The sequence below is a fragment of the Dama dama genome, chromosome 1, assembly GCF_033118175.1.
Source record: "Dama dama isolate Ldn47 chromosome 1, ASM3311817v1, whole genome shotgun sequence".
Lineage (NCBI taxonomy): Eukaryota > Metazoa > Chordata > Mammalia > Artiodactyla > Cervidae > Dama > Dama dama.
The window spans coordinates 29,499,443-29,509,568 of record NC_083681.1 but is presented as its reverse complement, the minus strand read 5'-3'; the positions used below and the strand labels follow the sequence as shown (position 1 = coordinate 29,509,568).

Here is a 10,126-nt window from a genome sequence, read left to right as displayed (position 1 = left end):
TGAGTAATAATACTCTAGGAACTGAATAATCAGTAGATGGGGGCAAGCAGTCTGAGATCCTCTTGGCTTGCCTCTCCTTATGTGAAGCCACTATTTCATGAATTAAATCAAGGGCAGTTAAGGCTCCAATTGTCTCAGCATGCCATACCCAAGCTAGAGCCTCCATCTCATGAGACGGGAGTCGGTGGAAGAGGGAGACCCACCTCTTCTCAACTGGACTTGCCTGCAACTTAGCCTTAGCAATAGTAGCTGGGGAAGGGACGAGAAATGCCAAACTCCTGTTCCTCCTAGGAAGAAAGTCCTCTAATTGGTTATCATGGGGAGAGGAAGTCCTGTGTTCATGAAAGCAGCAGCCTGGAGTGGAGTTTCTGTCTTGCTGAGCTGAGTGAAAGGAGAGAGGCCAAGGCCTTGGTTCAGGTACCACAACTTCTTGCTTTTCTTACCAAATTTTCATAGATTTCCTTGAATGGATGTTTCTTCACATGTTAAACAGTAATTGAACCCTTAGAACTGCTTACAGAGTTCTTTTTAAAAATTATTCTTCTTTTTATTTTTGGCTGTGATGGGTCTTCGTTGCTGTGCATTGGCTTTCTCTGCAAGAAGTGCACACACTTCTCATTGTGGTGGGTTTCCTTTTTGCAGATCACAGGCTTTAGAGCTTGGGCTTCAGTAGCTGTGGTCACGGGCTTAGTTGTCCCTCGGCAGGTGGGATCTTCCTGGACCAGGGATCAAACCTGTGTCCCCTACATTGGCAGGCGGATTCTTAACCACTGGACAACCAGGGAAGACCTTAGAGAGTTTTAAATGATTGTTTATTCAAGATATTTTTCACTAGTTTCAATGGGTGTGGGTCAGTAGATCTTGTGCTAGAATTTTACCTCTCTGGCTCTGTTATTCTTGAGCAAACCTAAAGAGGTTGCCCTGTAGCTCCTGGACTAAGGCAATAAAATCATGCTTTGATCCAACCTAGTTTCTTAACTAACTGATTGTGAGCCTAATACTATTTCCACCAAAGCTACCTGTTCAGATGTCTGGATGTTTAGATTACTTATTCTATGTGTTGCTAGGCTGAGATAATAATTACCTAAGTTCTCTTGCCACCCAACCGGTCAACTTGGCTTCTGTTTTTGCTCTCCTCTAATTTATTCTGCACATGGCAGTCAGGGCGAGTGGTTTTTAGAAAGAGCTCATTTTGTCATAATATAATACCACTTAACTGCTTGAGTGATTTTCCATTGTTCTTACAATAAAGTACAAAAGTCCTTAACATGGTCTCCAAGACCCCATTTTTCTCTTTCACTTCTTCTCATGTCTCATTCAATCTGAGCCCCACTTCCTGTTCCACCTCACCCCTCTGCCTTTCACCAGCATATTCTCTAGTCTCACACTAGTCTTGTGAATTTTTATTGTGCATTTAACATACTCTCTCCTATTTCAGGCCCATTGCACATGTTCTCTGCCTTACGTGCTGTTCTTCTTTCCTGATTCAGATCTTACCTAAATGTCACCTCCTCTAGGAAACTTTTCCTAATCTCCCAGAATAGTTCAGATATTCCTGTTCTAATGACACCCCGACACCTTCTACTTCTTCACAGAATGTTTTTTTTTTTTAATGTTTATTTACTTATTTGACTGCAATGGATCTTACTTGTGGCATGTGAGATCTAGTTCTTAGACCCCCTGCAGTGGAAGTGTGGGCTCTTAATCACTGGACTGCCAGGGAAGTCCCCAGAATATGTGTTTTTGATCAACTGATTAATAGGATGATTATCTGTTTAGAAAACCCCTCGGGATTCCTTGGTGGCTTAGATGGTAAATAATCTGTCTGCAATGAAGAAGAACTGGTTCAATCCCTGGGTTGGGTAGGTCCCCTGGAGAAGGGAATGGCTACCCACTCCAGTATTCTTGCCTGGAGAATTCTGTGGACAGAGGAGCCTTGTGGCTACAGTCCATGGGGTTGCAAAGAGTCAGACCTTCAATTTCCCCATAGCATATTAGCTTATGAAGGCAGGGTTTCTATCTGCCTTGACCCAGTGTTTAGCATAGGACCTGACACAGAGTAGGGACTCCACAAACACTTGTTGAGTGTGGGAACAATGTTCTTTAGAGCATTGAATGCCAGAGTTGTGAGGGTGGTCCCTGGGGGTTCCACATAGAGCTGATACGGAAACAGAGGAAAAGTTGTAAATTTAAAAAGAAAACTCACCACTTATATTTATATTTATAAAACCTGATCTTAGTAATGAGCAGACTGGTGGACACTTATTCCAAAGGAAGTTTCACTAACATCTCTATCCTTGGGCTAATGTTGTGATAATGTGGCTGGCCCCTCTTTCTTCTTAAGATTTTTGTGATGAGTATCATGGCACATATGAAAAATGGCCTTTTACTCTTGACACTGTGGTCAGAGTCTGTTTTAACCATATACGAGCTCATGATATTGAGAATATAGACTGAGAAAGCAGTTATTTTTTAAAAGTAATCAACAGCAACAACAATACTTATTACTGTTAGTACTGATTAAGTGTTTTCTTTGTGGTAGATTATATTATTTCCAAAAAATTCTATAATAATTTCATACAGCAGATAATTCTATTTCCATTTTCTAGACAAATAAACTGAGTTTTGGAAAGATTAAGTTCCTTGCTCAAGGACACACTGTAAGTAAATGTTAAGCTGAGGCTCAAACTCATGTGTTTTTGGCACCAGCGCTCAAACTCTTGATCTCTGTTTTTTAAATTGAAGTACAGACTCACAGGTGTAGAGAACAGACTTGTGGTTGCCAAGGTCGGGCGGGGGAGGGACGGCCTGGGAGTTTGGTGTTAACAGATGTTAACTATTACATTTAGAACAGATTAAACAACAGGTGTCTACGGTGTAGCACACAGAACTATATTCAATATTCTCTGATAAACAATAAGGGAAAAGAGTATGAAAAAGAATGGATATATATATTCATATATACTGAAAAAAGTAGTGAAAGTGTTAGTTGCTCAGTTGTATCTGACTCTCTGTGACCCCATGGACAGTATCCTGCCAGGTTTCTCTCTTCATGGAATTCTCCAAGCAAGAATACTGGAATGGGTAGTCATTCTCTTCTCCAGGGGATCTCCCCAACCCAGGGAAGGTGCTACTTGCTCAGTTGTGTCTGACTCTTTGCAACCCCATGGACAGTATGTAGCCTGCCAGGCTTCTCTGTCCATAGGATTCTCTAAGTAAGACTAGTGGAGTGGGCTACCCCATTCCAGTATATATATAGATATACTGGTGGCTCAGATGGTAAAGCATCTGTCTGCAATAGAGGAGACCCGGATTTGATTCCTGGGTTGGGGAGATCCCCTGGAGAAGGGAATGGCCATATATATATATATATATATATGTATATATATATATACATATATATATATATACACACACGTTCTTTTTCATATTCTTTTCCCTTATGGTTTATTGCAGGATATTGAATATAATTCCCTGTTATGCAGTAGGATCTTGTTGTCTACCCATCCTAAATGTAATAGTTTGCATCTGTTAACCCCAAACTCCCAGGCCGTCCCTCCCCCGACCCCCTTGTCAACCACAAGTCTGTTCTCTACATCTGTGAGTCTGGTTCTATTTTGTAGATAGGTTCATTTGTCCATGTTTTAGAGTCTACATATAAGTGCTTTCATATGGCATTTCTCTTTCTCTTCTTAATCTCTGCTCGATATTACAAAGTGATTCTAGAATTCTGCAAGCGATTTCTAGCTGACAGTCTTCTGAAACTTCATGTAAACTTTCCTCTGAGGTGCCTTTTGAAAACTTTCATCTTTAAGTGCCTTGAGAGAGGCAGGCTTCTCACTTCATCTCTTATCAAGAGATCACCAAAAACTAAAGTCTGTTTTAACCATTCCATGTTTGAGTAAATGTGAGTCTTGCTCCAGAGTTTCTTGATTTTACATGGACATTATCAGGAAATCAAAACAGCAGTGACAATAACAATAACGGGAAAAGCCCCTTGACTGTGTTAACAAGGCAGCACATGGAGGGATATGGACGAAAACACACAGGAGTTTATCAAATCTAAATCCTATTTAAACTTATTACCACCCAAATCACTGGAGTATGCTTGTCAAGCAAGAGAGTAGATTTTAAAACATATCCCACAGAGTGAGGTTTTGGTGAGTGAAGTAATTGGAGGTATGGATCTAAATTAATAAATGAGAAAATGCTTTTCTTATAGTTCTGAGATAACTGCCTTGAAGTCTATGTGTTCTAGAATCCTTGCTAACTGGATAGCTAAGATATGGAAATAACCTAAATGTCCATTGACAGGTGAGCAGATAAAGAAGTATGGTGGGATATATACAAGGGAATACCATTCAGTCACAAAAAGGAATGAAATTATGCCATTTGTAGCAACATGGATGGACTTAGCAATCATCATACTGATTGAAGTAAGTCAGAACTAGAAAGACAAATACTGTATGACATTACATGCATGAAATCTAAAATAAAACAAAAATGAACTTATTTGTGAAACAGAGATAGACTCGCAGATATAGAAAACAAACTCATGTTTACCAGAGGAGAAAGAGGTTGGTGGAGAGACAAATTAGGAGTTTGGGGTTAGCAGGTAGGAACTACTATATAAAAAATAGTTAAAGCAAGGTCCTACTTATAGCACAGAAAACTATATTCAATATTCTATAATAAACCACAATGGAAAAAATATAAAAGAATATGTATATTTGTATAACTGAATCACTTTACTATACACCAAAAACTAACACAACATTGTAAATCAACTATACTTCAATAAAAAATAGATACAATCCTTGCTATTCAGTAGCCAAGGACAATTCTTCATACAGATCTTTAAGTTAAAAAGCTTAATTAAATAAAACTCCAGATAAAGACTTTCTTCCACCAAAATTATTCAAAATGGCTTAATTGATGATGCTATCCAATCCTTGTTAACCTTTTACCCTAATTATAAACAAAAAAGAATTTATAATGTGTGTACATCCAAATGTTTATATAATATTTATTAAGTTTTGATTTTGTAAGAATATAAAGAAAAACAAAAATGGAATATAATCTCACCTTCCAGCAAACTCCTGTTGTTGTTTTTTAAAAAAAAAAAGTAGACTAATACATGTACCTGGTTGTTGTTGTTCAGTTGCTTAGCTGTGTCTGACTCACTTTGTGACCCCATGGGCTGCAGCACATCAGGCTTCCCTGTCCTTCACTATCTCCTGGAGTTTGCTCAAACTCATGTCCATTGAGCTGGTGATGGCATCCAACCATCTCATGCTCTGTCTCCCCTTTCTCCTCATGCTTTCAATCTTTCCTAGCATCAGGGACTTTTTCAATGAGTCAGTTCTGGCATCTGGTAATGTACCTGGTACCTGTAGTAAAAATCTAAATCATGCAGGAAGATATAAAATGAAAAATAAAAGCTCCTTCCCACTACCACCCCCTCCCAGATCATCACAAAATCTTTCCTCTGCATTTTTCAAAAAAATTATATATATACATATAATGAAATACAAATATATATATTTGAAAAGTATACCAAAAGACATTATACTATATCCACTTAAACTTTGCTTTCTCATTTATAAAATGTCTTAGAGATTTGTAAATCAGTAAATAGACACCAATTGCATATAAAAATTATCAAATTTTATTTTGAAATGATTAAAAATTTGCAGAAAAGTTGGAACTATATTTTTAAAAAGTAAACCAAAACTTTCTCTCCCTGAATGATTTAATTGTAAGTTTTTGACCTAATACCCCATTACACCTGAATACTCTAGAGTCTGTTCCCTACAAAGACATTCCCTGCATAGCCATGATGTGATGATCAAAATCAGAAATATATTACTTCTATCTAATTGTTTTATTATTCAAGTTTTGTTAATTGCCCCAATAATAGCTTTTATAGCAAAAGAATCCAGTTCAGAATCACAGGTTGCATTTATTTCTCTGGTCTTTCTAGCCTGCTTCCGTATAGAACATTTCCTCAATCTTCTTTTGATTTTTTTTTTTTGACCTTTACACTGGAAGACTGCAGGTCAGCTCTTTCCTAAGATGGACTCAGTTTGGGTTTGTATAATGTCTCTTCATGCTTGGACTCGGGTCTTGTATCTTTGGCAATCTCGTCATGGAAGTGACGCTGTGTTCTTCATATGGCATACTGGCAAGAGGCACACCATTCGTGTTTGTCCTGATGCTAAAGACTTTAACTGTGTGGATCACACAAACTGTGGAAAATTCTTAAAGAAATGAATACCAGACCACCTTACCTGTCTCCTGAGAAACCTGTATGCAGGTCAAGAAGCAACAGTTAGAACCAGACATGGAACAATGGACTGTTTCAAAATTGGGAAAGGAGTACATCAAGGCTATATATTGTCACCCTGCTTACTTATAAGCCGAGTACATCATACAAAATGCTGGGCTGGATGAATCACAAGCTGGAATCAAGATTGCTGGGAGAATTATCAACAACCTCAGATATGCAGATGATACCACTCTAATGGCCGAGAGTGAAGAGAAACTAAAGAGCGTCATGTTGAGGATAAAAGAAGAGAGTGAAAAGGCTGTCTTAAAACTCAACAAACTTTCAAAAAATGAAGATCATGGCATCTGGTCCCATCACTTCACGGCAAATAGATGGGGAAAGAGTGGAAACAGTGGGAAATTTTACTGTCTTCAGCTCCAAAATCACTGCAGATGATGATTGCAGCCCCCAAATTAAAAGATGTTCGCTTTTGGAAGAAAAGCTATGACAAATCTAGAGAGCATATTAAAAAGCAGAGACATCACTTTGCCAACAAAGGTCCATATAGTCAAAGCTATGGTTTTTCATAGTGCTTCCTATGGCTTCCCTATTAGTGTAGATGCTAAAGAATCTGCCTGCAATGCAGGAGACCGGGATTTGATCCCTAGGTTGGGAAGATACCCTGGAGAAGGGAATGGCAATGCACTCCAGGATTCTTGCCTAGAGAATTCCATGGACAGATTATGGGGTCACAAAGAGTCAGACACAACTGAGCACTAAACTGCATGGTTTTTCCAGTAGTCATGTATGGATGTGAGAATTGGGCCATAAAGAAGGCTGAGTGCTGCAGCCTTCTCCTCCCAGTGATGCTTTCAAACTGGGGTGCTGGAGAAGACTCTTGAGAGTCCCTTGGACTGCAAGATCAAACCAGTCAATCCTAAAGGAAATCAGTACTGAATATTCATTGGAAGGACTGATGCTGAAGCTGAAGCTCTGATACTTTGGCCACATGATGCAAAGAGCTGATTCACTGGAAAAGAGCTTGATACTGGGAAGGATTGAAGGCAAGAAGAGAAGGGGATGACAGAGGACAAAATGGTTAGATGGCATCACTGACTCAATGGACATGAGTTTGAGCAAACTCTGGGAGATGGTGAAGGACAGGGAAGCCTGGCGTGCTGCAGTCCATGGGGTCAAAAAGAGACACACACCACTTAGCGACTGAATAACAACAACTATAGTCCTGGAAGCAATCTTTAGGTTCATCAATACACCCCTATCATTTGAATCTGTTTTAGCTATCATGTTCCTGTATCAAAACTCATACTAAACAATGAGTTCTGGGTTGCAAAAGAGGGTTTATTTTTGTACCTGTCTATAAGTCTTTGCTCACAGTTTAACAAAATCAAACACAAGTGCTATTACTAGATATTTTAACAGAGACAGTTTATTATAGAGAATTACTAACTAGATAACTGAAAAGGCAGATGGGTATCATGGAAGTAGCAATTGCAAGAAGAGCTACTACCGCTAGGACTGGGAAAGCAAAAGAAAGAATCTGGAAGTATTAAGATATGGAGCTTGGAAGAGAACCTCAGACCTCTGGGGAAGGGGACTTTGGCCATCTGGTACTCATATTTCTTCCCAGGTGGTACAGTGGTAAAGAATCCACCTGCCAATGAAGGAGACACAAGAGATGTGGGTTTGATCCCTGGGTTGGGAAGATCCCTTTGAGTAGGAAATGGCAACCTGCTTCAGTATTCCTGCTTGGAAAATTCCATGGACAGAAGAATCTGGCAGGCTACAGTCCATGGGGTCACAAAGAGTTGGACATGACTGAGCAATTGAGCACTCATACTTCTGCAGTGGAAAGTAGGAAATAATGAGACTGGTTTTATGAACTTGGAAAAACTGAAAACTGTACCCAGCTACTTGTAGAAAAAACTTCCGGGGTGAAAAAGAAGCAAAGGGTGTTACTGACAGGACTAGGACACCTGTAGGAAGACAATGGGAAGCAGACAGAACAGAGCAAGTCCCTTCTTGTCCTTGAGTCTTTCAGTCTCCTGCTACCATCTGCTATTGGCAGAACCTCCCCCAGCTGGCAAAGGGGAAATATGGTTTACAGAGTCCTAGCTGCAGCTTCAGAAACCTGGATATAGAGGGTGGGCTTGAAGTTGAGAAACAATAATAACTCGAGCAAAACTTTAATTCTAATGTACAGTGGTCTTGAGTATTCTGAATTAACTTTTCCTATTAATAGAACCCAGTGTGTATTATACTTAAACTGCAGATGCCATTCTCTCTCCCACCCTGCCCTATTCAGGGAAATTCTCTTGCATTATATCTTCGAAAATATTTTCTATTTAATTTGCTGGATTTTCTACCTCAGGATTATCAACATTTTTTAAGTTGAATTAGCTTGGTCTTCCATAGGTATTAGCTTTTTCTCTCATTTCTTTAATATTTTGTATTTTCCTTCCCATTCTCTGTGCTTTTCTCAAGCTTTTCCTCTATTACTAATTTAGTTTTTAATGGTCTCTATTCTATTACTTTCTATTTCTATTGAATCTATTATCTCCATAATGGTATTATGTGCTCTTCAATTTGTGTCCTTAATCTTTCTCTTGCTGTAAACTTCCTTTATTTTAATGCATGTTTTAAGCAAGTGGTTCTAGGGAGTGAAGTGAATTTGAAGAATTTTCTTGTATTCTCTGAGTAATACTTTGTTCTAGGCAGAGATCTTTGCCTCTCTTTTGCATATGGTTTTATTTATATACTCATGCTGCACTTTGGTTGCTATGCCATTTAGTTATGTGGTTGCTATGCCATTTATATTCTATTTGACATATTGATTGGCTATATTCTTCTGCATTTTGATTCTATTTTCAAAAAGGGAAATTACTATTTTCACCCCAAACTACATGTTCACTAATTAGTTTTTCTTCTCAATTCCCTCCTCTTCCTTCTCTTTCCCCACCGCCTAGTTTTACCTTTTTGCCCTACTTTGTTCCCAGTCTTTTTTTCCTTTTTCATCATATCGTCTTTTCTTCTTCATTATACTAAGTAAACTTTATGCCAATTTCTTCTTTACAAACTACAAACCTGAGTTTCCTCAGTATTTTATATAAGGACAAGCTAAGTGTTCTTTGTAAAATCAGTATGTACAGGTTTTTTTTTAAAAAAGGGGTACTGATGGAATTAAGATGATATTTTGGTTGTCTCCAGCAATGCTGAAATCCTACAGAAAATCTCTGGGGGAGATTATCTATCTATCCATCCATCTAGATACAGACATACAGAAACAAGAGACAATCCAATGTTAAAAATGAAGTAACATTATAACAGAGATCTTGTGCCTCAAATTCACACAGACACATCTTGCAAACTTGACTGAACCAAAGACCAAGGCTGAAGACCCTTGGGGCATTTTTTTTCTCCTTCTTAGTCCCAATCCAAATGCTGAAACTTACCAGCTCTGGCATGAAAGGGCGGGAAACTGTCATAATGAGAGTACCTGGGCATGAATGAGAAAAGCATGATGGCTAGACTGGATGCCCACCCCTCCAAGTGTCTAGAGGGAGGAAGCGGAATAGAAAGTGTCACAACTATGAGTCACTAGTGGGCTATAGAGCTTGGGCCAATCAGCATGGCTCAGGGATGCTGCTAAAGCAGGAAGGGAAAGGGGAGGGAAGGGTTGTCTTGAATGTGTCTCTTCTCCTAGAGCCTGATGGTCCTTTGTGGGACCAGAGCTCATAAAGGATCACAATTGTACTGACTCTTATTTTAGCCTTTGACTACATGGCTACTGACTTCTAATTAGATTTCCATCTCAACAGTAACAGTGGAGGTTAAGAGATA

The 10,126-nt window shown here is 38.9% G+C and overlaps 1 protein-coding gene and 1 non-coding gene across 2 annotated transcripts in view; one reads left to right on the top strand and one right to left on the bottom strand.

The window, feature by feature from the left end:
- Positions 1-389: 389 nt before the first annotated feature.
- SMIM35 (small integral membrane protein 35) overlaps positions 390-10,126 on the top strand; it is a gene marked incomplete at its 5' end in the record, with an annotated part of 32,841 nt that continues 23,104 nt past the window's right edge. Inside the window, one exon of the mRNA XM_061123203.1 lies at positions 390-417. Within this exon, the coding sequence (XP_060979186.1) occupies positions 390-417 (28 nt within the window). The remainder of the gene's footprint in view (positions 418-10,126) is intronic.
- On the bottom strand, positions 7,561-7,688 carry LOC133064933 (small nucleolar RNA SNORA40). The gene has a single exon (XR_009694776.1). It is a non-coding gene; the product is annotated as a small nucleolar RNA SNORA40 (small nucleolar RNA).